We start from the raw sequence: 27,469 nt of genomic DNA on the forward strand, positions 1-27,469 counted from the left end.
GATCAGCAAAGTTAAAACGTTCATCTCTCGAGTAAAGCAGTTTGGAGCTAAAACGTCTACAGCAGAAAGGGTTCTGTTTGCTCCAGCAGCTTTGATCTGACTGCTGCTGAAAACACTCCCAACCACTAAAGAACCGGGGCCTTTGCTTTAGATGACTCACGCTGTTGTCTACTTACTCATGCTGATCTAGTTTCAGTACCCAGAACAACAGCGGGGGACTCTTCCTCAGTTTCCAAGCAAAAGAAGAATGTTTTTCTCGTTTTGACTGAAGCACGCTGCGAATGTGTGCATGCACGAAGCATCGTTTGCTAACGCGGATGAAAAGCTGCGTCACCATGTTTCCTCGCTGAGTAATGCTTAGTTAAATGTCACACGCTCACCACACCTGTGGGTCGTTTAAGTAAAACACATCATGCTCCGTGAGTGACCAACCTCTTCAGGATGGCGCCTCTGTGGTTGTGCTCGAGTCGCTCAAATTCTTCAGAAGCCAAAACCATCCCGCTGTCCGTCTGGTTGTCCTGAGAGGAGACACAGTTTGACACAGACGTCTGCTGGTTTTAGTGGTTATCGTCCCCAAAGTGGGTCAGATTTTCTACAGGTGATGAGAGGATGAGACGGCACACCTGAGGAGCTTTCTGAGACTGGGCCTCCAGGGGGAAGTGGTCAAACATCTTCACCCTGGGCTGAGCCATGTTCGAGGGTCCCACGAAGACACAGCCAGCAAAAGGGACACAGTTATAATACCTGAGATGTAAAAGGAGGGCTCATGAGGACTAAATCAGACCAGACTTCACTAAAACCTTCACTCAGGACTTACTAAAGTAGATTTAGTTTATTTTCCTGAATGTTTGTCTGATCACATGATCACATGACATCAGGCTGTTTGTGAACGGATTATTAATGTTCCAACGGTTTAGGATTTGTATTTTATTTTTTACATCATTTAGATTTGTTCACGTCCCATTACTGTGCTGGATTGGTGTAAATCAGGGTACTTGTTGCTGTGTAACACGCGTTTGTATTCATCCTGGTGCAGCTCGGGATTCCCAACATCACAACTGGGAGTGGTGGGAGTAACTGATGAGCAGACCGATGTTTGTGCAGCTAGAAAAGCTCTGGTAAAGCCAACTTTTTCAAGTGTTTGAAAGATAAAGTGAGAAGAAAATTATGATAAAAAAAAAACAAATTTACATCCATGAAGCCAAATTCATCACAGAAATGCAACGTGTGTGAAAATGGGATGAATTTAATACAACTTATTTATTTCTGTTACCAACAAAAGGTTTGCTCCAAAAATCTCCTTGAAATGTTTTTGAATAATTTTTTGTTCTCCACAGGATCCGATGAAGATGAAAGGACTTGTCTCATGATAAATGGCCACACGTGTTCAGTAGGCCAGGGGTACCCTGCATGTTTTACTATGAACTATGTTTCAACACACCTGACTGAGGTGATTAACAGGCTTCTGCAGAGCCTGATGAGCTGCTGAACAGGTGATTCAACCACTGAATCTGGTGTGTTGGAGCAGAGAAACCACTAAAATGTGCTGGATGAATTATGCCCCGGGTATAGGCATTCAGCAATGACAGTTGCAGTGCCTGCCTCATAACCAGAAGGTTGTGGGACCTCCTTGCCTGCTAGTGGTTGTCTAAGGTCGAGAAGAAAATATTTTTTTTGGATAGATTCAGATTTTATAACTTATTTTTCTACCATTTCAGAAATAAAACATGTTACCTAACTTTTTTACATTTTGAGTTGATAGATTTTGCCAAATAGAATGACTAATGAGAACATGTTTAGCTCTATGTGTCAGAATGGCGCTTACGTGTACATAAATCTACCAACTCACCCTTTTGGTTGACCTGAATTGTTTAAAGAGAGATGTGCATCAGTACTCTTAGTAGAAAACTGCGGTGCCCGTCTGGTGACATTGAGGGAAAAACATTAACTCGTGGACACGAGTTATTAATGCGTGGCCAGGACACGGGGGTTGGATCCAGAGAGCAAATTTACATAAAGGGTCTCCTCTGAAAACCCCCCAAATCATTAACTTTTAGCTAATATTAGGTTTTATCATAAGGTCACTGATATTTGTTTTAAAGAATAATAACCAGTTGTTTTATTTAATTAATCAGGTCATCCAATAACACCGGTGATGCGTCTTTTCTTTCAGCACCATGGACAGATGGCGATTGTAAATAGTGTGTGTCCTCCTCTGTTATTTGTAGTGACTGGCTACTTTTATGTTTTTGAAGTACTTATCAGTGTATTCATTGGGTTACGTGCGACTGCACATGTGTGAACCAATAAACTGCACACAGGTGCACCTGTCGAAGAACAGGAGTTCTGAAAACACCGGCTTGTTCCAGTGGGGTTAGCCGGCAGGCGGGCTGGTATTCGTTTGATATATTTCCTGTCTAAAACCTATTTGGGTTCAATTTGCGTTAGATCTGGAAAAGACGGCTATCTCTCCCTGCGCACCATCAGAATATTGTTAAAGCACACATGATTCAGTGGTTGAAACACCTGCAGCAGCTCAGGCTTGCAGAAACCGGTTAATCAGCTGCTGATTGAAACCAGGTGTGTTGGAGGAGGCGGGGTTAAAACTAAAACATGCTTTAGTGGTATCTGGTTCTTTCCCTCTGGAGCTCCCCAGAGAGTGAGACACTGCTTTAACGTCATTGAACTGACAGCAGACTAGACCCACTGGTGGGGTGAGCAGGGTGGGAGAGCCCCATAGCAGCTGAGATGGAGTCAGTGGAGGATTTAGCTATTTGGGGGCCTAAGGCAAACCCAGTCATGGGGCCCCCTTACACTAAATTTTCAACAAGCTTACCTTTAACTGGATTTGCGAAACTCCCCTCCTGCCATGAGTTATTTTCCCTTTTTATTAGTCCTCTTTTTTTTCCTGGCTTTCCCTCCCCTTAAGTGCCTTCAATATTTGCTCTGCTTTCTTCTTCCTGTCAGTGCTCCTGTGCTTTTGCCTTTCTTTTTATTTTCTTCTATTTTCCATTTTGGTCTATGTTTTCCTCCCTTTAAACATTTTCCATTGTCTTTCTTTTCTGCTTCCTTTTGATGTGTACAATGAAAAATGACGTCACTTTCGGAAGTGAAGATAAAAGCTGTTTTAAGCAAGCTGCTTCTTTCTCTTATCAGAGCCACTAGGATAACTCCATTTCATGCTTAATGTTTTGACTATCGCTTCGAGTTTGTTACAAACTCTCCCATCTGTCATCTTCTTATTGGTGGTCTTATGGCACTTTGCAAACAACAATTTGGTGCATTACGGCCACCAACTGGATTGGAGTGGAATGACTACCAATCACTTCTTGTTTGTGCATCGGCGTCTTAAAGGGATAGTTCATTGTAGGATTAACAGAGGGGTGCCGGTGGTCAGGGCGAGGAGGCCCCCTTATGTTGGGGGCCCCAGGCGACCGCCGACCTATACCTAATGATAAAACTGCCACTGGATGGAGTGCGAATGTAAGCAGAGCACGCACTCATTGGGGACGCTGTTGCACGGACGCACTGTCACGCACATGCGCCCTGGACATGGATAACCAGCTGGTTATTATTCTTTAAAATAAATATCAGTGACCTTATGATAAAACCTAATATTAGCTGAAAATAAACGATTTGGGGGCTTTTAAGAGGACATCATTTCAGGAAAGCCGTTCTCTGGAACACACCCTTCATGCATTTTTAAGTCATGGCCACGAGTTATTAACTCGTCCCCACGAATATCCCATGGCTGAGTAATTTTTTTTCATCAATGCCACCAGATGGGCTCCGTATAAAAGTAGCCAGTCACTACAAATAACAAAAGAGGAGGGCAAACACTATATTTACAATCGCCGTCTGTCCATGGTGCTGAAAGAAATCTCGAGGGAACCAAGCACCCACAATGTGGGACAAAAATTGAGGCCAATGCGGAAGTGAAATAATTTGCAGTTCCTCCCTCATCCGCTAGGGGCTGGTGTCAGAAGCGAGCAAATCCTCATTGACTCCCATGTTAAAAATACCAATTTCATAGCAGAAATAAACATGTTTACAGCCTGGTACCAAAACATGTTTTAGATTTAATAGATCTAGTTTACACTCATGACAACTCTGAGGGGGGTGAATTTTTTGTCACTCTTCTGTTTAAGTGTATTAAATGCCTAATGACTAATTAATGAGCATCAGACCCACGTGACCACAGAGCTAGCTCCAGGGAAAGGCCTTAGTCTGAGCCTCGGTCTCGCCTGAAAACTGTTCCACGATTGTTAGTCTACCATACCATGTTTATTTATATAGCACATTTAAAAATAGCATGACAGCTGACCAAAGTGCTGCACAGTAAAAAGGACGAACGCCAAGATAAAAACAGATAAAAGTCATATAGGAGGTAAGAGGTAAAATAAAAAAAATTGTAAAAGAATCATACAACAATAAAATACAGAGCCACAATAAAACATAAAAACACTAAAAACTAGATCATTGAATAAAAGCTAAATGATAGAAGAAGGCCTTCAGTCCCGACTTAAATCGACCCAGTTCTGGGGCCTGTCGAACACTAAGGGGGAGAGCATTCCAGAGTTTAGGAGCAGTGAACGCAAAGGCCCGCTCTCCACGAGATTTATACCTCATTTTCGGGACGCACAAAAGCAAATGATCTGCAGATCTCAGGTTCCTGGTTGGAGAAAGGCTTTATCAGTTCTGAAAGATAAGCCGGGGCTTGACCATTCAGAATGTTGTAGACAAAGGTCAAAACCTTAAATTGGATGCAGTATTTAACAGGCAGCCAGTGCAAGCGTGCAAGGACGGGTGAAATGTGACAGCGTCTCGAGGTGTTTGTCAGGAAACTAGCCACCGCATTTTGCACTCTGTAGACGCTCGAATGCTGAGGCGCTGACACCAACAAGAAGTGAATTGGCATAGTCTAAACGTGTTCTTACAAAGGCGTGAACAACAGACTCCAGCTAAGGTCGTTTGACTATTGACTTTAAGCGCGAGATGCAACGTAGTTGGAAAAACCAAGACGTGACTGTAGAGTTAATTTGTGAACTCATTAACAGATCAGAGTCAAGTTTCACTCCCAGACTGGATACACAGGATTTAAGATTTAAAAACGGTAGAGGGAAGTCACCAGGTGCATGCTTTAGATTTATTGGATTAAAAAGAATGGCGTCGGTCTTGTTTTCGTTAAGGCAAAGGAAGTTCTCCGACAGCCAGCCTTTAACTGCAGTAATACAGTCGACAAGGAGGCGTGTTGAGTCAGGTTGACTTAACGCCAGATAAATCTGGTAATCGTCTGCGTAAAGGTGATAACGTATTTCAAGCATAGGCGTCATTTTAACCGGGGACGCCGGGGACATGTCCCCGGCAAAATTTGTGATTGGCAGCTGTGTCCCCCCCACTTTCAAAAACGCCTGCTGATGAGGATTTTTGTTTTACCAGCTCAGATCTTATGGGTCGGCAACCTGTTCCCATCAAAGAGCCATTATTACCCATTTCCCACAGTAATGTTGGACGGACCTTAATAAGCAGCGACTTAAGTGAAGCAGGCAGGTCGCGCTAGCAAATTTCGTTTAAAAAGACGTCATAAATGTGTTCCCCCGTCCTTTTTATTTATAAAATATGAAGTAAAAACTCACAATTTAATTTACATTCATTTGTCATTAATATGTAGTCTACACCCGTGCGTTAAGTGGACCATCTTCCAGTAAAAGCAAAGCATCCAGCCCACCTCTCCAAATGCGTAAAATGTGCATCAGCCGCTAGTTAGGCGCGTCGCGCGCACCGTCAGCTATCAGCTCAGACAAGAGCAGAGCAACTAGAGAAAGAATAGAGGATAATTGTGTCTGGATGTGGATGGAGATTACATTTTACAGCAGCCTGATCATCATTTAAACACGTAAACCATCACCTGGCTTCTAGTCCACGCTGTCAGCATTATTTTAATTGGTGTGTGTGTGTGTGTGTGTGTGTGTGTGTGTGTGTGTGTGTGTGTGTGTGTGTGTGTGTGTGTGTGTGTGTGTGTTTTCCACTTCAAACACTGGTCTAACCAACCAGACCAGCGTGTCCAGTAACACATTAATGTTACAATTAAACAGTTACACTTCATGTAGGCTAGGAACATTTCACCCGCCGTGGCCCGACCGCTTCTGCTCCACATAAACTTTGTGCGTGATCAAATGTCTCTACGCGTCATGCGTCTCCATATTAGAGACGGAAACAAGCGCTGTTCAGCCAAAGTTTCATAATTTCATAAAAAGAACATTTTTCCAAGTGACACATCCCTCAGAGAGACCGGGTTTCCAGACTGTTTCAGTGGGAGGAAATCTTATCGCATGCGCCGTGGTTCTGCACTGCGCTGGAACCCCAGATCTTCAGCTCACTGTCCACCGTGGGCGCTCCGAGCCGCGCTGAACACAGTGTCCAGTATAAAGCTCTGATGTTCTGATGGGAATATTTTACCTCCGCAATGTGCATTAACGATTAAAATGTCAGCTCATCCATGCGCATCAGTGTGCGTCGGGGTAATTCTTTCAAACCAAGCAACATCCTTGAGTTCATCTGTCAAAATAAACAGTCAAATGGAAATATCTGTAACCTGCCGTTTAACTGTTTGCCTTCCTGTGAAGATTGTTGCAACGAGAAACAATTAAACTTGATTAACCCCAGAGCCACCCAGAGAACCAGAGCGCATGCGGGAAGGTTCCTCCCACTGAAGCGAGTGTTTTCCAAACCCTGTCTCTCAGAGAGACTTGTCACTTAGAAAATGTTCCCTGATTATGAAACTTTGGCTGAATAGTGCTTGTTCCTGTCTCCAATGTGGCGACACATCCAGGAGCCGTCTGAGGAGAATCCCAGAATCTCACATCCTCTTCAGCTCAGAATGCGCCTATATGATTACGCACAAGCGTGACGCGTCAACCCGGTCTCACGGTAAGACCGGGTTGGAACTGTTCAGGTTTAGGCAGACAATCTTTACATGTAGAATTGGCATACAGATGTAAAATTAATGCAGTAAAATATAAAGCATTTTATTTAAATATCCATTCATTATTTTACAAACAGAGAGCCGCATCAGATGGATGGAAGAGCCGCATGCGGCTCCAGAGCCGCGGGGTGCCGACCCCTGTGCTAGCCTACTTTATTGTCCCCAGCAATTTTTAAACCCCACCCAAGTGTATGGTTATTGTCCCCAGCAATTCTGAAAACAAACTGACGCCCTTGATTTCAAGGTTAGTCAGAATCATCCCCAATGGCAATAAGTTAATCGAGAATAGGAGTGGCCCTAGAATCGAACCCTGAGGCACACCCCAGCGACGTGGAGTAGATGGAGAGGAAAAACTGTCGATGTGAACACTAAATTGTCTATCTGACAAATATGATCTGAACCAATGGAGTGGGATCCCTGTTACCCCCAACCTCATCTCCAACCTCCTAAGTAGGATGTCATGGTCCACTGTGTCGAAGGCAGCAGAGAGGTCCAGGAGTAACAGAAGGACACGGGAACCAGAATCATTTGCCACCAGGATATCATTTAATACACGAAGATGTGCAGTTTTTGTGCTGTGGTGAGGTCTAAAGCCAGACTGAAAGTGGTTGAGGAGGCTATGATCTCCTAAGTAACTGGAAAGTTGAGTGTGAACTACTTTCTCAATAATCTTGGATAAAAACGAGAGTTTGGAAATCGGACGATAATTAGAAAAATCTGTATGATCCAGGCCAGGTTTTTTCAGTAAAGGATATACAACTGCATTCTTAAAGGTGGTTGGAAACACTCCAGTCGAAATGCTGTTGTTGACGATTTCCAGAATAAATGGCACCAGCACAGAAAGAGCCCCAACTAGTAGTTATGGTGGGAGGGGGTCCTCTGGAGAACTTAGACCATTAGTTGTAGCGTTTGTGCGTTCTTTTTTTGGATATTATTTGGGCAATTTTTTGGACAAAATGACTTGCTGTGGCATTAATTGCGCTAATAGAGCATCCAAGGAGTCTCCACTTCATTTTTTTCATTAAGTAAAATTATATTTATGCATTTTAGGTCACTGCCACTCTTGCACTAGCTGAGCTTAGATTTTAACATGTACTGTTTAATCATGAAATTTAAATGTAATAGGGTAAAACCCAGTGCATTTAACATAACCCTGCATTTTAGAAAATGGGTTGAAACATAACATGTTGGTGGAGCTGGGTTCCGATTATCGGTATGGTCCCCTCAGCTCTGCGCATCTCTGATTGCCGCAGTGCTTGTCTGTGGGCAGCCGGCTTGTGGAGCTCTGGGATGGAAACCGATGTTTTCCACCCGGTTCTCCCCATCGGCAGCTCTGCGCATCTCTGATCACAGCGGCGCTTGTCTGCTGTGCGGCTTGTGAAGCTCTCGGGTGACCTCTGTGTTTCACTCGGTTTTACCCAGCGGTCAGCCCGGGGTATCTGTGACTCAGAAGCTCTGGTGTTGTGCCGTTAACTCCGGTTGTAGCTAGGTAGCTACCTCCATTAGCTTAGCTCCCACCTCAGCGCTAGCTGTGGGTTAGCTTCAGGTTAGCTTATAGCTACATTAGCTTCAGCTCGACGGGTGTCGTCATTTGATCCCAGCCTTACAGCGCCACCCTCAGCTCCACCTCTCTTCCCTTTTGTGGAATTGTCTGGACTTGACGGAACCTGTGACACGGTCAAAATGGTGGTGGCCACCTCCCATTTTGGCTTAAAAAACGTATTATTGGAGGCTATGGAAACCCATTGTCCATATATGTATGTCGATGGTGGGAGCGTATTAAGTATGGAAACCCATTGTCCATATATGTATGTCGATGGTGGGAGCGTGTTAAGTAGCTCGTGGCAACAAGTTTTTTTTTACATCAATGTCACCAGATGGGCTCCGTAGAAACTATGTTACGTCAATGTCACCAATGTTAACTAAAAACATTAAATATACACATGAGTTTTACCCATATGTTTACATTCTGTAAACTTCCTGAACCTTTGCCTCAGCTACAAAAATAAATAAATAAATACATCTTTCTTGTTTCATGGAAATAATGTAAAATAACCATTACAAGATCTCAGTCAGCCTGGTATTATATGAGACTGAGGAGCAATGTGGTCTAGTTTTGAGCTCTTGTGAGAAGGTGTTATACCTGGTGGACATCGTGCTGAAAGCCTGTCTCAGCTCCTCCTCAGATGCAGGTCGGGATGAAGCCTGTGAGAAACCATCATCTTCTGAGTTTTGTGAGTTGTTCAGGGGGTTGTGATCCTTCCCATCCTGAATGGAATTAAATCAAACTGATGTTATTAGAGAAAAAACCCCAACAACAATCATAAAGTGGTGGGTTGATCCCGAGAAGCTCACAGGCAGGCTGTTGTCCTGCAGCAGGTCTGCCAGGATCTGAACCAGAGCAGGAAACGTGGGCCTCTCTTTGGGTTCACCCTGCCAGCAGGCCAGCATGATGCCATATCTACCAGCAGAGGGCAGCAAAGTCACACCAACAGAAGAACATCTATCAGTAATCCAGTTTCCTGTGCGTAGGTGTAAACTGAATGACGAACTGGTCTGAGCAGTTACATAAATCTGGCAGGAAAAGGCCATTTTTCCCTCAGAATGAGGAGGAGACAGAAAGAAGAAATATTTACATTTCTGGGGAGGCCGTCTCTGGTGCTCTCATCCTGAAGCCATCCTTCAGCCTTTTGCAAAAATCCTCATCAATCTGAACCCCGGGGTATGGAGATGCACCTGGATGGGGTGTTTGGATAAGAAGGGCAGCCTTTAATTTCCTTCTTGAAGCCAACAAATAATAAATAGGCAGAAAAACATTTTGAAGGTCCGGACTCTCCTGCTGGAGTTTGTAATAAAATGATTTCTTTTCTGATTTTATAATTACCAAGAGAAAAGATTTCCCAGAGGAGGACTCCAAAAGACCACACGTCACTCTGGCTAGTGTAGACTTTGTCGAAGATGCTCTCTGGAGCCATCCACTTCAAAGGGAGGCGAGCCTGTGAGAGCATCGACAGACACACAATCAGCTGTTAAACAGCACCTCTACATGGGCGGGTTCATAAACACAAAGTATCCTATTGTTTATTTGCAGCGGATGGATAAGAGAGCAGGAAGTGTAGCTGCTGCTGCAGAGAGGAGGAGGAGGACGTACGTTGCCTTTCCTGACATAGTCGGGATCTTTGTAGATGTCTCTGGCCAAACCAAAGTCACAGATCTTCACAATGTTGTTCTCTGACAGGAGGATGTTTCGTGCTGCCAGGTCTCTGTGAATACACTGCAGAAACACACACACACACACACACACCCTTGTCAGTGCTCGGCAAATAGAAGTTCGTGCATGTGTGAGAAGTCCTCTTTCGAAGGAGGCTTAAATATTTTCAGAGTGGATAAACAACTTTACACTCTTAGGGTCAATTAACATTGAAAGTGACTGTGTGTGTGTGTGTGTGTGTGTGTGTGTGACTGGATTGTGACGGTATTTTGAAGATACATTTTTAGACTTTAAACTGACTGACCACCAAGTTGAGCTGTCCTGTAACAACTTTATTCACTACAGATCTCTGCTGGTTCTAATATGTTATCATATTTGTCACATTTATCACAGCATCTGTCTGCATTCCTTCGTGGGGGGTTGTTGTTAGCATCTCGAGGCTGCTCTGGCGTCAGATTCGGATAACAAGACTTTGTTTGGGTCAGGCTGAGATAATTTTCCTCTCTGCCTTCAGTGTTTAAACTGATCACTCAAGTCCTCCAGTGAAGCCAATTTGGGTTTTTAAGCTTGTCCATACCGTCCGGTGACCCTCTCCGAGATGGCATCCATTTTGCGCACTAATACCGGTATCGCAGCTAGAACATTGTCCAGCTTACGATTCACCTCGAGTAATGTCCCAGTCTGTGAGGTCTCCACACGGACGGTGCTTTCCGTGGGTGCGGGTCGCCCTCCAATCGCTCCAGTCTTCCCAAATTACCAGAAAACCAGATATCCTCCCACTCCAATCAGGAGAAATCCAGTGATCATCAGGCCAAATATCCACACGTCTTCAACGTCCTCAATGGACAGCTGGGAGAGGCATACGATCTTCCACTCCTTCTAGGAATCCAGCATATACCCCGCCGGGTGTGTCCACTGCGGGCAAGTGGGAGCCCCCTGCTCCGTTCTCATTGTTGAAAAAATCTTATCAATCGTGTGGAATGACCAATTTATCAAATCCATGGTTAAAAAATAGGGTTTTCAGAAGAAATGCAGACAAGCGCTCTGTGGGCAGACAGGACAAAGAGCCTTGGGAAAAAAGATAAGGGAGCAAAAAGAGAAGCGTCTGTACTCTGCGAGTGCCAGGAAGAACTTTACCTGAACCTGTCTGACAACATGAAGTAGGCCAAAGGACCTCAAAAGCAACACATCTTTGCCAGAAGAGTCATTCTGATGATCCCCCTAGCCTTCCAAAATGGTGCTGTGTCCCGATAAATCCGGTGTGAAACTAACCCAACATGTTAGCAAAACATCATAGCAACCATCAAGCATGGTGGTGGTAATGTGGTGGTCTGGGGCTGCTTGCTGTAACAGATGGAACCAAAATTTCATTTTTTTTTTATTAAGTCCTTGTCATGGCCGGTGGCCATCTTGTTTTTCTTTTTTTTTTTTCTTTTATGTGTTTTTGCAGGTTGTGTTGCAGTGGCAGCATTTCTCCAGCTAGCTCTGCCATTAGAACAAGTTCCCCAACTCCAGATGTAGCGTGTGAGACCTCTACTAGTCAGTCAGATTTTTTTCTGTGAAATTCGGCAAGAGGAATAGATAGGTGTAGTTGTAGTTATAGTTCGACTGAAGATAATCAAATTGGTACAGACAATATTTCTGATGTGGATTACTTTTTACCTCCATGGTGAAGATTTCCAGGCATGTCCCCCTGGAAGGAGACCTAAAGGATGACCCCAGACACACTGAAGGAACCATGTATTGAAATGTATTTCTCATGTTGGATAAATAATGGAAAATTGATTTATTATTTTAATATCTCTGGTTGAAGCGTTGCTGGCAAATCAGATATATTCTGAAACAGCTGATATTACACATGGAGTGCCACAGGGTTCAGTTTTGAGACCCCTTGTTATTACTATACATTCTTACCCTAGGGTAGACAATCCACAACTTCAGCAATATATCATAACATCTGCATGTGGCATGCTTTACTGATCCTTCAGTGAGAATGAGTTGCATGTCTTCCCTTAAAGTAACTTTCCAGAGTTTTCCCTTTTCAGAAATTATGATTTTTCAGAAATCCATAAAAGTGATTATCTCATCATGTACTGTAATACAATGTAAGCAACATGTCACTTATTTTTGCTACGCACAACCCCTGCCCCGCAGGCATCATTTGGAATCCTAGGATGCCCAAGGAAGGTCCCGCCTTTCTTGCCTCTGATTGGGTAGAAGGGCTCTCCTATGATTGGCTATTGGCTATTTTGTGTAAGAGGAAACAGTTGTCCTTGCTGCAGGTTTTTAAGTTTACAGCCAGATCTTGAGGAGTTTTTTGAAGAAAATGTAGTCATCGCTATAATAAACATCCTTTCTTGTTTTGCAACAAACCAGTTTCAGTTTCTTTCATAAACGAACCTTTAAAATGTCAAATGTGAACTTGTAATGAATCTTGTTGCATTTTATCACTGTTAGACTGACTTTTTATTTCCATTTAGCTCTATTGGGGTTATCTTATTACTTATTAGACTATCCTATGTCTTCACTTTAATAAGTTAAGGCTGTTAACAAGTTAGAGCACATCTCTCATCATCAGATTAAATGTGTATCATTTAATCAAAAATTAAGCTAAAGCTGATAATGATTTAGACCTATTTTTCACCAGTTTTCATTATCCTAGAAAAGAAACAGACCTGATGCACACAACTGGGCAGAATAGGGCAGTTTTAATAAATGTCATACCCAGGCAAGGCACATATGTTTATCCTATGTACTCTAATACTTGACAGCCAAGAGATATAAAGTAAGTCCAACAGTTTGATAAATGCAACAAGATTATGAATTCACATACAATGTTTTGGAAAACAGGACAGAATGGTTATTATAGTGCTAAGTTCACATTTTCTTTCCAAAAACCCCCAAAATCACTTTCTGCTGGTGGCAGAAGCACAGTCTGCACTTAGCGAGGGCAGTCGGTTTGCTGCTAAATGAAACAGCTAATCGTAGTAGAGCCTTTCTAGCCAATCAAAGGCGAGATCTTCCTTGGACATCCTAGAATTCCGCTAATCTCCATGCAATAGGAAATAGAGCGCCAACCAGTAGCGTTAAACTACCCTGCTTCAAATTTAAGGAATACCTTGGCTGATGCAGAGTCAATGAACTTTTCTCGAACAAGTAAGTCTTTGAAATATAAATATATGAGAACACAACACAAGATGAGAATAATACTCGTAAAACGTGTTTTAGCTCTGTTTGTCGTCTACAGAAGCACATTCATAAATAAAAACCGTAACGTCGCCATCTTAAAAACAGACCCATTATTTGTGTGATATGCTTGTCAGCTACTACATGGTGCCATCGGATGAGAGGAATACTCTGGAAAGAGACTTAAAGGATTGTCTGTTTCAAATCAAATGTTGGTTGAGAAGTTCTTCCTTCAGCTTAACACTGGAAAGACAGAGACCTTAGTTATCGCTCCTGGGAGTAGGCTCCAAGTAATAAAGGTCACCTGGGTACAGTGGCTTCTTCAGCTCGGCTGACTCTGACACACAAATCAGTTTGTCAAAAACTTTCTTTTCCAGTTAGGAAATATTTTGAAGCTTAGAACCATGCTTTCTAAGAAAGAGCATGTTACGATGATACATGCTTTTACCTCTTCTTGGCTGGATTACTGTAACAGCATTACATTAACTATAAAAATTAAATGTTTTGTCTCAAAATTTGTGTGATGTCTAATGTTTGTCTCAGAGAAAAGTGGGCACTGTCATACATTCAGTGTGTAATTCATTGTGTTCCATTTAGACAATTGTGTTTTCAGTTTTGCTCTTCAGTGTTCTTTCCATGCTTGGTAGTGTTCACCCAAAGGCTACTTGTGTTTAAGCAATGGATGGTATGTGTGTGTGTCATGTGAAAATGTGGCTGTGTTTACCAAATGAAAACACTTTGGGAACATGTTACGATGTGTGATGGCTGGGTTTTGTTGCAAAGGGAAGCCGCGGTTTAGGAATTTGGGGTTTTGTGTGTGCAGTTTAGAAAAACGAGTTTTAGCAATTGAAAAAAAAACTGTAAAAAGCAGCTGAAAATGCAGCTGTTTACTCAGGCTTTTTACAACCCTTACTGATTTTTATTTAGTGAAGCTTTGTTCTATGCTTTATGATTTATAGTTTTGAGCTTATGTCAATTTTGTGGTATTCATTTTATCCTTTGAAGCTTTCTTTAATGCCGTTAAGCCTTTTAAGTTTGGTAGTCACTCTTCATGGCATCATATGGTTGTTGTTTTACCACTTTGCTGTTGTGAAGCACTTTGTGACTGTTTCTATGAGAAGTGCCATGTGAATAAACATTACTGTGTCTGTCAGTGCGCCCCAGGGCAGCTGTGGCTACATCGTAGCTCATCCCCACCAGTGTGTGAATGTGTGTGTGAATGGATGAATGATACACTGTAGTGTAAAGCGCTTTGGAGTCCTTACTCTGAGAGGTGCTATACAAGTGTGGGTCAATTATCAATTACTTAATATTTGCTGATCTGAACCATTTTAAAGTGGCAAAATACAAAAACAGAAGAAATCCGTGAAGAGGAAATTATTTTCATGTCTGTGGCTGTAAATATTTTAATAATTATAATAACGCATCAAACATTTGAACAGCTTTTACATGAATAAAAACGGAGCACAGAGGAGTGAAAAGCCAGCGCATGGCCACCCTAAATAAGAACTGAAGTTGTGACGCTAATCTCCACTCAGCACAGCTCATCTAGTCGTTTTGACAGGAGAGAGCAACACTTAACCTTTCTCGAGGCCAGGAACTCCATCCCACGGGCCACCTGAAAGCTGTAGCAAATTAGATCTTCTATCGTCAGCGGCGTTTTCCACAGGTCATCCACTGGAGAGGGAAACGCAGGAAAGAGTCATGAAGGACAAAGGGTCAAAGGTCAGTTTTACCCTCATGGTGTCACAATGACTCACTTTTCTCCACCACAGGGTGCTGACTGCACTCCTTGGATGATGAGGAGGAGGACACATGATGTGGCTGACAGGTTCTTTGGTGCATCTGACCCGCTTCAATCATCCGCCTCACCTGGCTTTGGGTTTTGGGAGAGCGGTCCTGAGCAGAGCACAGACGGATCATCTCCAGAATTGAAACAAAATGACGTGTTAACTTTTGACCGCTAACTGAAAACGGATGTAGAAATTATACAAATGAAAATCCAGCTAAAAACTCCTGTGTTCCTAATGGGGTCAGATGGACCCCAGGTGTTTTTTTCTCATTACTTTCTTCCAGTAGTGAGTCTTCCTGTGAGCATTTCCAGGGTCTTGCTTCTTGCGGTCCTGGTCGGGTCCAATGGACCCTGTATGTGCTGTTTCAAGTTTTGCTGGTCTTTCTCTCAGTTTTTTATTTTCACTAATCCTGCTGCTGCAAACCCTCTGTGTAGAGTGTTGGCTCAATTGTAGTGTTTGTTTTTTTCTTTTCTTTATTATTTCCAACCCACCCATGTCCCTACTTGTGTCCAATTAACCCCAGGTGTTATTTTTCTAGTTTTGAGGAGCGAGCACCACCTCACCCCTGCCACGGTCACCCCAAGGGGTAAAACATCAACCCTGCTCAAACATCCCATCCTGGAGGGGTCGCCCAACAGCACAGTGGCAGTGTTGTACAGAAAAAGTGGGGTTTTAACAGCAGAGACAAAAATAGTAGAGTTTAGCGTGAGTCAGAGTCTGGTGTGTCTTGGTACCCTGTAAGGAAGGAAGAACTCCCGCTTGGCTCGCAGGAAATTAGACAGATTCCCATATTTGCAGTATTCCACAATCACCATCAGAGGCCCTGAGGAAGCAGAAGATGGACATGATAACTACTCATTCACACACACACACACACACTCTCTCTCTCTCATTGACATAAAACATCAAACCTGTGGAAAAACATAGAAACAACAAAGGAAAATGTTAATTTGACTTTAACAACAGGGCTGCACGGTGGCACAGTGATCAACGCTGTTGCCTTGCAGCAAGAAGGACCTGGTTTCACGTCCCAGTCTGGGGTCTTTCTGCGTGTTGCACATTCTCCCTGTGCATGTGTGGGCTCTCTCTGGGTACTCCGACTTCCTCCCACAGTCCAAAAACCTGACTGTCAGGTCGATTGGTCTCTAAATTGTCCTTAGGTGTGTGTGCATGGTTGTCCTGTGTGTCTTTGTGTTTCCCAGCAATGGACTGGCAACCTGTACGGGGTGTACCCCACCTGTTTGCCCGAAGACTGCTGGAGATAGACACCAGCCCCCCCCCACGACCCTGCATGGAGAAGCGTGTCTAGACGATGGATGGATGGATGGATGGATGGATGGATGGATGGGGTGGACTTTTACAATATAAAGGAGTGATGAAGCATTAAAGCGTGGTCTGGACTCACCGTTGGGTTTGGTGCAGGCTCCTAACAGATTAACCACATTCACATGGTTCCCGATGTGAATCAGTATCTTTAACTCTGACATCAGAGCTTTGTGCTCGCTGGCTGTGGCTCCATCTGAAACACACAAAGTTTCTCTTTCTTCTTTGTTGGACAGCAGGCCTTTCCTTTTACACCAGACTTTTTATATACATGTATATTTTCCCCTAAACAAATGTAGCGGCTCTTGGGGTCTGCAGGTGTGACTGCTGCTTCAGCAGCTTCACACACGGGCAGTTGTGACTAAAATGTGGCTCGAGCCAAGTGATGTTTGTTGACAAAAGCAGACTTTGTTAGTTTTCAAGGAGAAACTTTTCTTCATCTCACACCTGCAGTTTTACCCAAAACACCTGAGCCCCAGCAGCTTTTGATAAATCCTGGAATCTGAATGGTTCTTCTCTGCATTCAGCAAAGACAGAGCAGCAACCTGATTGGGTTTTATTAGATTCATTCAGAGGTTTGCTGCTTTTTTTTTATAATGGAGAAGTGTTCGGGTTAATGGCACATTGGCGGACCCTGGTGGTGATATGTGGTTACCGCATCTGAAAACAGCTCAGTCATCACAACTGCAACTTGCAGGTGCAAATTATTAGAATTATGATCAATGAGGCTATGTTTAATGCATTCATAATGTGAACATGTTTCTAATTCATGATTCAACTGATGTTTGTTTTACATTTGAAATATGATGAAATAATAATTACATTTTTACATTTTTGACACGTTTTATTGAATCGCGTTTGACACTAATGTTTTAGTGAGTATCCCATCAAAAAATACTCACCAGCCACCACTGATTAGGTGAGATATGAGTTCTGACATGCTGATAAATTCAGATCTGATGAGCTAAACCATCAAATACGATGTCATAGCCACCTGAACAGGCTGCTTCCAATGAGGAGCAGCAGCTGTTTTATTTCAGGCTCACGCTGGATTACGGAGCTGCTCATCTTATCTCCACGGCCGAGTTATGTTAGTCACGATCTAAAGCTAATAACTAATTAATCAAGAGCTTAGCTTCTTCTTCCTCACCACAGTCCAAATCAGGGGGTTCATCTTGAACACTATGGTGTCAGCCTGTGGGAGGAAGACGGTTGGATGAGGATCTGATTCTCATCCATGCTTCACACTCAGCTGTAGAATTTCTGCAGTGTGTGTAGAAAGTCCTGGCTTAAAAACGATAACAAAACCACATCGTCTGCAAAAAGCAGAGCTGAGACCCCGAGGTCCCTAAACCAGGGACACATCACTGAGCATGAGCATACTGACCCGGCTTTCTTTGGTTGTGCAGGGGCTGGATTACACACTTAGACCCACGTCCGAGTCTACAAAACACCTGGACAACTAGCCTCCACAGAGTCCCTCAGCAGCTCCACAAGGATGAAGAACTCATTTCCAAACCAAAGCCAAGTCTCACCTTTCAACATCTTGACCGCCACTGTGTCCAAACTGCTGCTCTTCCCAGTGCCGTAGATGGACGCTTCTATTACCTTTCCAAAAGCTCCGTGACCTAAAACCTTTCCTGTCAGGAAGAAACAGACAAAACAACACAGTTTGTCTCACGTCTCACCAGAGGACACACACAGATGCCTTTGGACACGCGTAGCGAATCAAAGTGGAAGGACTTAAGAGTATTAGCTGCAACATGTTTCCATGAGATGCTGTGGTGGAGCTGATGCATTTCCTGTTTGTTCTGGGAATAAGTGAATATTCAAAAGTAGCTCTCTGCACAGCTGGCTCTGATCCAAACTATTAAAACAATTCAGTATCCTCCCTCATCCCCATAGCGTGCGCGCGCACACACACACACACACACACACACACACACACACACACACACACACACACACACACACACACACACACACAACGCCTCTAGCCATGCTTTCTGTCCCACTTTTCCTGGCGGCTCACCCAGCTGGAGTCTGTCTCTGGAGATCTCCCACTGGGAGGAGTCGTAGGGCAGGTATTCACACTGCTCGTCCAGTGGCACCTCCCCCGGGTCCATTATGATGGACAGATAACCCGTCTTTATGTCTGCTGGGTTAACCTGCAGCTCAGAGACACACTCAGGTCATTTAAGGTGAGCACATGGAAAAAAGGCTGGAGGCAAAATGAGAAAGAAAGAATGTTAGCGAACAAATTCACTTTCCTTTATTTCTACCAGATTATGATCAATATGTTCTTAAAGGAAGTGAAGGAAGTTTGGCAGAGGAGTTTGTGTTAGACTGACAGCAGCTGTGACAAACCACTGATCCGACGTCCTCATCTACAGTGATGCTCTAACACACACGTGTCAGACAGAAGGCCCACATAAAAATGCTCTGCAGGCCACATGGCCCACGGAGCCTTTTTATGTGGCCTGCAAGATAAATATCAAAAATATTTAAAACTGACCCGCTGGCCGATTTTACCACAAAGACTCTAACTCCCATGATGCTTTGCGGCGTCAGCGCGGAGCCGAAGCGCCCCCTACTTTGTGTTTTTTCCAGCGTCTGCTGCCGGTGTCTGCAGCTCCGCTGTCTCTGACAAACTACACTCCTCTCACTCAGCGCCGAGTTCACTCAGCTATTTTCTGACGTTGAAGCCCAGAAACAGAGATTTTAACCGCTCAGTAATGTGTTCACGGCTGAAAGAGAAAGTTTTCCATCTAACGTCCAGACAGAGCTGATATAACTCCAGTGAACAGCGACACGCTCATACCAGCACGACTCTGTGGCTGCTGTCGTGTTTCCTCCCCGACACACAACAACGTGGTCAAGCTGCTCAGACATGTTCATCAGCACAAACCTATGTGAGCACCTGTTGTCATCTAACGTTGTCATTATTATGATGAAGATGAACAAAACAACAGGAGTCTCCTCCTCAGCTCAGATCAACCCCATGATGCAGGTATCTGGCTGGAACAGGTGAGCATCACAGTAAACCAGTGGAGCAAACTGAGCTTTAAATATGTTGGTTTTATGCTCTTTTTCTGCTCCAAAACATGAAAGTTAACAGGTGAGATGTTGCATTTTCATTTAAGATAAAATGATATTTTTATTTTGTTGTTGGCCCGTGAGAAAAGATTTAACCTACAGTAAACAGGAAGTGGAAAGGCTGCAGATAGATGAATAGAATAGAAAATCCCTTTATTGTTCCTCAGTGGGGAAAGCTAGACGTCACAGCAGCGATGACACGTATTACAGGAGAAAAAAGGAGAATAAAATAAAGAAAAATGAATAAACAAGAAAACATAAATCCTGAATAGATTTTAAAAATGCTGAATATACTACAAGTAATGAATACCACTGATGTGTTTTATTTAAAACCGACTTGCTCGTGTGTAATTTGGTTATTCCACATTCAGTGTTAATGCAGAAATAAGTTTGTTTCCACATTTAAAGGTTCAAAATTGCATACATGTTGATAAAGAAAATGTGCAAATTTGCCATCACTTTTTCAAAAATATCAAGTTTGGCCCTCGACTCGGTCCCAGAGTTTCATTTCGGCCCCTTGTGAGTTTGAGTTTGACACCCCTGCTGTAACACATCTTTATGTGCTTTTAATAAGCTGCAGCTGCTGAATGTCTGTTTAGAGACACGACAGTAGAACAGAACACCGTGTTTAAATAATAACAGTTTTGAGTCTAAAATGAAAGAAAATCAAACAGAAACTTCTCTTCAGATCACTGAGACAAGGTCAGAGTTATACAAGACACTTGTTGTTGTTCAAAGTCTGCTCCTGTGTGCCGTCCAGCTATCAGTCACTGTGACTGTTTACAGATGTCTGGGACTTACATTACAGCCACGAGCACTTAAACGTACATCTGTGTTGTCTGAGAAGGAAAAGAGCTTCATACCAGGATAAATGTGTTTTCTGGGGTCCTCCTATAGAGTTATGGGCTGACTGAGTTTAATGAGAAATAACTCTGAGAAGAGCTGCTGTGTGAACCTCTGCACCCCTGGACGGATCAGAATAAAACTCTTGGTCTGTCTGCTTAGTATTTACCTTCTACTAGAGATAGATGGAACTCATCAGAAGTTAAAAATATCCTGAGAGAAGGTGTTAAACCTGCGACACGGATCCTGGCCGCTCTGATTTGGTGACTCTGATTCATCTTAAGAGTACATTGCCTTTTTTTAGTTTCAATTCTGAAAGTGTTAACGTCCACTCAGAAGATCCATTATAGTGTTTCTCAGTGCTCAGTGAAGGTGAGTTCAAAGCTCAGGAAAAATGTAGGATTTTTTTTTTGTTTGCTACTTGGCGATGCTCCTTTCACCAAGAGAAATCAGATGTCTGATCTTCAGACTGCCAGTCATAGATGAGTCTGATCATGTGGCTGATTCTGATCACCAGCTCAGCTTTTGGTCTACTCTGCTGGAACTGTACACCATTATTAACCTGCAACTATACCTGAAGACTTGTTTTTCACCACTACATGAACTGCATCTTTGCATTTGTAAAAAAAAAAGGTTTCCTTTCCGTTTGCCTGCTGACAGCCAGGTCACAACATAAACAAACGTTTCTTTGGAAGCTAAAAAATCACAAAAAATGCAGGCAGCCTGTTTAAAATGACAGGGGTTATAGGTTAACAGGGAGGAAGAAAAGTGTGTGCTCTCTGACCCGTTTCACGTTGCAGAAGATGAGGATGAGCAAAGCCCAGAAGAAAACTGCGATGACACCGGTCCCGACTAAAATCACGATCTCCACGTTGGCCTTGTCACTCGAACCTGATCGCAGAGATCAGAAAAAACAACATGTGGGTATAAATGGTTTTACCACTAAAACACAACACCCCACCCTGACACAGCTTATACCCCAAGGCGTCTACAGGGGGCACTGCCTTACAAAACATTGACCCCAGCTCCTTTCCAGTAACCTTTGGGCGGGCAATCCTGGTCCTCGAGGGCCACTATCCCACATGATTTACTGTTTTCCTTGTTTCAACACACCTGATTTCAATCAGCAGGAGATTAGCTGGCTTCTGCAGAGCTTGATGAGCTGCTGAATCAACTGTGTTGGAACTGGGAAGTAACAAAAAGATGCAGGATACTGGCCCTCGAGGACTGGAGTCGCCCAGCTGGAATCAGTTTGCTGAGCAGACTTTTAAGGTGTTTGGGTCTTCTGTGGAAACCACTTCCAGTCATTCCTCTTAATGATTCATTCTGAACACAAAACGTCCAACAAGTCAATGGGTTTGATTTGGAGAGCAGAGAGCACAAGCACACGGCCGTCAGCGGCAGTAGAGTAACGACGAGCACTTTTCAAGGGTAAAGAGGGCATGAACTATGTGTGTGTGTGTGTGTGTGTGTCTTTGTGTGTGTGCATGCTTATGTGTTTGTGTTTGCATGTGTGTGTGTGTGTTTGTGTGTGCGCATGTGTGCGTGCGTGTGTTGCTGTCTCACCGATGACCCTGACAGCAGCTGAAGACTGGACACAGCCTCGCTGGTTGCAGGCGGTGCAGGTGTAAAGTCCAGCATCCTCCTCTCTGACCCGCTGGATGCTCAAGGTGCGGTTTGAATCCTGCAGCTGGACCCCTGCATGATTAATGCATGACTCCATGACTCCTCAACGTTATTAAACAGCACTTTTTGGGGGGAGGGGGGAAGGGGGGGGATCGAGTCACAACTCCAGATATCTATTATTCTATCACTCTACACGTCAGGCTTCATGTCTGACTAAACCCAGAGCATCGGCTGTCAATCAAACCCACAGAACCTCAAGAGGAATAGCACAGAGAATAGAAATGAGCGCTGGTCGGCAATGCTCCCTGTCTCCAACGTGCGCTTGAGGTGTGCACCTCATCAGACAGGCTAAATGCAGAATCCCACCCCCACCCCCCACTCCACACAAACACACACACACACAGACAGACACATACACACATTCCGAGTAATGACAGTCAGGCTGAATTTTAATATCAGCCATTCACTGGACATTTACTCACACACACTCCACGTGCTACCAAATCATGAATCATATTAATTTCAATATTTAAACAAACAATCCACCAGTTTTCAACTAGGATATGATTCTGACTTCCAGCCAGTGTGTGTGTGTGTGTGTGTGGGTGGGTGGGTGGTTGATACAGAAGGTGGGCCCAGTTGTGTTAACGAGTGTGTAGGTGTGTTTTTCCCACCTGACATTTGGTGGAGGGGCTGGTTGTCTTTGAACCAGGAGAGATGGGGCAGAGGTCGGCCGTCTGCATCACACTCCATCCTCAGAGACTCGGTAATGTTCACCGTCTGGTTGGTGAGGCTGTGCTTGTACCGCGGCGCCTCCAGGGCTAGAAAATAAATCAATAGCATCGGTCATCGTCAGAGCCATGGGCCTGTAGTCTTGTACGATTGAAAAAGCAAAAGTAAATAATACGTGAAAAATAATCTACAAAATCCTATTAAAATGTACATCTGTCCTAGGGGGAGTGATGCAAGGTGATCCAGAGCAGAGAACATGAATGAATTCCAAAAATGTGTTAGTGCCTCGGTGTGTGTGTGTGTGTGTGTGTGTGTGTGTGTGTGTGTGTGTGTGTGTGTGTGTGTGTGTGTGCGTGTGTGTGTGTTTCCTCCACAGAGTTCTGCTCTATAATTAGCTGTGTTTGGGCTGAACATTTACAGGATGTGAATCTGTGTGTTTGATGCTTGTATTTATTCCTCCTTCCTCTCACCTTTGACAGAGATGTATCTGAACAGACACTGCTTCTCGCCACTGCGCCTGCTCTGAGCCGTGCACACATAATGCCCCTCATCCGGCAGCCGCACGGACTCGACCGTGAAGTCTGACACCCAGCTGTTGGAGTTTTTCTGGAAGAAGAGCTCGCCCTGAAGGGGTTTAGCGTACCGGTGCATGCTGCTGCAGTCCAGCTCCGGAAGCCTACCCTGCTGGTCCTGCAGAGCCTGGGGGTTGAGACGGTACCACTGCAGCTGATCGTAGGTGTAGTTGTCAGCACTGCAGCGCAGAGACATGTTCTCCTGCTCCAGGGGGGTCTCAGAGGGATGGACATCTACACTGAAGCCTTCAGGGATGGCTTCAAAGATGAAAGGGGGCAGTGAGGGGTCAAGATGAGGCTTTATGATGTAAAATGATGAAAAGCACTCTTTATATAATAATAATAATAATAATAATAATAATAATATTAATAATGCATTGAACTTATATAGCACTTTTCTAGACACCCAAAGACGCTTTCACACACTCTCACATTCACCCACTGCTAGTGATGGTAAGCTACTTGTAGCCACAGCCGCCCTGGGGAGGTCTGACAGAGGCGAGGCTGCCATTTGGCGCCGTCGGCCCCTCTGACCACCACTAACACAGGCAAGTTGGGTGAAGTGTCTTGCCCAAGGACACAACAGCAGGATACCCCTGGCGGGAGCTGGAATCGAACCCATGACCCTCTGATCATGAGGCAACCCGCTCTACCACCTGAGCTACTGCTGCCCTAAATAATATATTTAGATTTATAATAAATAAATCAATTCCTCCAATTACAACAAAAAAAATATATAGGGAACGCTTTCACTTAAATCCAGAGGAGTCCAACCCAGGAATGTCGATAGGAACGGTCTTCGTTTTGAGCATCCCAATAAAGTCTTGCCTGTGCCGCTCAGTTGGACATGCTGAAGGCCATTCTCAACCTGGTGAAGTTTTATTACAGTAATTTCTTTGGCATTAAAGTGCTACAGGGAATAAACTTTGGTGCCATACACATAAAGGCCATAGGAACTAAGACAAGCTCCAACTGTTTGTGATGATTTTAAAAATGTTTTATTTTATCATAATAAATTCAAGCTCTGTTGAGGAGTGGCTAAATGTTTTTAACACAAATGTCAAGCAAACACCAGGAGGATCATCATATTTTATTGTTATTACTGATTAAAATGGGAAATCTATACATATTATGCAATTGTTGGTGCGCATCAAAATGCTAATTTACAGTTTGTAAAATGTAGTGAGCCTTCCTAACTTGAATCTGACTTTCTACAGCAACCAGGAGTGTTGTGAATAATCGGCCCCTCAAAGATTTCCTCATTGGGGGTTTGGGTCAGAAATCACAGTCAGACAATAATGTTTGACATCTGACATAGATAACCTGAGCAAATACAAAATGCATTTTCTAAAATTACTATTTCATAAACTGTTGTTACAAAGCTAACCAAACTGATCACTGTAGGACCTAAAAAGCAACACATCCTGGCTCTAAAGAAAACACAGAACAACATCTAAAGTACTGCAGGTGGTTGAAGTCAAGGGTCATGACTTGTGCTAAAAGACAACAAAAAGCAGAACTTTCTGGAAGCTGTGTCTTAATCCATCTGGAGGAAACCTACACCACCAGACATTGTAGTGGATGGTTGCAGCCTTTGACACTGTTGACCATCACCTGCTACTAGGCTGAGGGACTGGGTACACCTGTCAGGATCTGCTCTGGAGTGGTTCTCCTGTTGTCTGTCTGAGCGCTCCGTTTCTGTGGCCATCTCCAAGTTTAGGTCCTCCACCACCTCTCTTACCCATGGTGTCCCACAAGGTTCTGTGCTGGGGCCTCTGCTCTTCCTCCTCTATCTGCTTCCTCTTCAGCACATCTTGAGCTCCTCTAAAGGAATCTCCTACCATCTTTATGCAGATGACATCCAACTCTACATCTCCTTTAAGCCCCATGAGATGTCTAAGCTGCAGCTGTTACTCTCCTGTTTAGACTATTAAAACCTGGATGGCTGGGAGCTTTCTACAGCTGAATGAAGACAAGACTGAAGCCTGATTTCTGCTCCTCCATCAGCTCGAGTGTGAGTCGCGCAAACAGATTCACAGAGAGGCTTTTCCTTCAGACTTCTACATCACATGTGGATTGTTGCAAAGCAATTCCCCGCCAGGACAACAAAGGATGTAGTGCTTTTTTTGGGTAACCTGTCACCATTACTGGCACGTATCTGGTCTAAGATTTTGTATAGTGTTTATATTGTTTCAATGTATTTCGGAGACTTTAACCATGGACACATTTATCCCTCATTGTCCTCCATCTCTTCAGGCGATTGGTACCTCTAAACCCACGTTCCTTGTCATTTCAGCCTACGAATAAAATGCTTGTTCCGCATCTTTGTACTTCTTCAGTCACGGGTGAATAAACATTTATATTTTCGGATGTTTTCCGTGGCGCATTCTTTAATCTGTACCATGTTTAAAGGAAGCAGTGTCCTGACCAATCACAAGCTAGGTCTCCGTCACTTTCGACTGAGAGTTAAAAGGTTGGACATGACTCTGTCATAATGGCGTTGCATATCTCTGCACTGATGCAGACAGAGAAGTATACATTAGGCTTCATATCCTCATCTGTGCCCCAGACAAGCTGGTTCCCAAAGTCAGAGACTCTCTTGGTCAGCTTGCTTCCCACACCAAACCTTCTGTCAGGAATCTTGGTGTGACCTTTGACCCTGCTCTCACCCTGGATTCTCATGTCAATTATCTTGTTCGCTCTTCCTTCTTCCATCTCAGGAACATTGCTAAGCTGAGTCCCATTCTGTCTCGGTCTGAACTTGAGACAGTTATCCACACCTTCATCTCCTCACACTTAGACTACTGTAACTCTCTTTTCACGTGTCTGAGCAGAACCTCTCTGAACCATCTACAGGTGGTTCAGAATGCCTGTGTTCGGCTTCTGACCAAGTCCTCCAAACACACCCACATCACCCCGCTTCTCCTCCAGCTTCACTGGCTGCCAGTCAACTTCAGGGTTCATCTTCTTGGTCCCTGTTTCTACCAACTCTGTCTTTCCCTGGATCACATAATACTTTTCATATTCATTTTCTTTCTTCTCATTTTTAACTTAAAATGTTCAATTTTTCCTATTTTTTATTATATTTTTTATAACCGTTTTAAAATATTTTTCAGTTTCTGTTGTGAAGTGTCTTGTGATTTATATATATATATATATATATATATATATATATATATATATATATATATATATATATATATATATATATATATATATATATATATATATATATATACATACATATATATATATATATATATATATATATATATATATATATATATATACATATATATATATATATATATATATATATATATATATATATATATATATATATATATATATAAATCTTTTCTTTGACCTTAAACAGACCGTTCATGCTGGAAAACCCTCCACATTTAGGCTGAATTAAAATAATCTCTCAATGAAAAATGGGAAAAAGTTCGTCCACAGAGAGGTGAAGCCCTTGACTGTACTTGTTTACACCGACTTTTATAAGTTTTGGGGTCAACTACTGATTCACATTGATCTTTGCTTTGATAGATTGATTTTCTCTTAATATACAAGATCTTTAAAAAGTGCATTTTTTTTATATAATTTTAGCAATTCACCCTAAATCTTCCGATTTTGTGACATCAAACATTTTATTATTTGTGTTTGTGTGACGTTGGTCACAGCCAGCATACTCACTGGTTACATAGAAGTAGATCAGTCGCTCATCTTTTCCCACTTTGTTTTCAGCGGAGCACTTGTACATGACAGAAACGCTGGCGTTGCGTATCTGAAGTCTGCTCACAATCTATTAGTAAAGAAAAGACAATGAGCCTTGCATTTATAAAGGAAGTGTGTATATTTTAACGGTGCAGGACATTATGCTGCTTATTTTATGCTGACACTAAAAAAACAGCTGAATCCACTCAGATGTGAAGGATAAAAACAGGATTCCTGCACGTGTGGACATCTGTATCCGTGATTGTGATGTTTCCTCTAATAGTTTATTAATGTGCAGGCACTTGCCCCTTATTCATGTGTCTAGGTGTGTTTATATATACATAAAGGAATAAGAGCCTTACAGGAAGTCTGGAGAGGAAAACTG

At 43.2% G+C, this 27,469-nt stretch overlaps 1 protein-coding gene across 1 annotated transcript in view; it reads right to left on the bottom strand.

Annotated features, from left to right (window-relative positions):
- Nucleotides 1–27,469, bottom strand: part of flt4 (fms related receptor tyrosine kinase 4) — a 116,192-nt gene that overhangs the window by 694 nt on the left and 88,029 nt on the right. The window contains exons 12-29 of the mRNA XM_070552725.1: nucleotides 27,064–27,172; nucleotides 23,266–23,625; nucleotides 22,738–22,884; nucleotides 22,004–22,135; nucleotides 21,222–21,328; nucleotides 18,531–18,666; nucleotides 18,034–18,138; nucleotides 16,581–16,694; nucleotides 15,910–15,998; nucleotides 15,143–15,281; nucleotides 14,965–15,059; nucleotides 10,137–10,259; nucleotides 9,870–9,981; nucleotides 9,622–9,721; nucleotides 9,341–9,446; nucleotides 9,129–9,253; nucleotides 624–744; nucleotides 433–518 (exon numbers count right to left, since the gene is read on the bottom strand). Coding sequence (XP_070408826.1) covers nucleotides 433–518; nucleotides 624–744; nucleotides 9,129–9,253; nucleotides 9,341–9,446; nucleotides 9,622–9,721; nucleotides 9,870–9,981; nucleotides 10,137–10,259; nucleotides 14,965–15,059; nucleotides 15,143–15,281; nucleotides 15,910–15,998; nucleotides 16,581–16,694; nucleotides 18,034–18,138; nucleotides 18,531–18,666; nucleotides 21,222–21,328; nucleotides 22,004–22,135; nucleotides 22,738–22,884; nucleotides 23,266–23,625; nucleotides 27,064–27,172 — 2,306 coding nt within the window. The remainder of the gene's footprint in view (nucleotides 1–432; nucleotides 519–623; nucleotides 745–9,128; nucleotides 9,254–9,340; nucleotides 9,447–9,621; nucleotides 9,722–9,869; nucleotides 9,982–10,136; nucleotides 10,260–14,964; nucleotides 15,060–15,142; nucleotides 15,282–15,909; nucleotides 15,999–16,580; nucleotides 16,695–18,033; nucleotides 18,139–18,530; nucleotides 18,667–21,221; nucleotides 21,329–22,003; nucleotides 22,136–22,737; nucleotides 22,885–23,265; nucleotides 23,626–27,063; nucleotides 27,173–27,469) is intronic.

Source organism: Nothobranchius furzeri, chromosome 1 (assembly GCF_043380555.1).
Source record: "Nothobranchius furzeri strain GRZ-AD chromosome 1, NfurGRZ-RIMD1, whole genome shotgun sequence".
NCBI classification, from domain to species: Eukaryota; Metazoa; Chordata; class Actinopteri; order Cyprinodontiformes; family Nothobranchiidae; genus Nothobranchius; species Nothobranchius furzeri.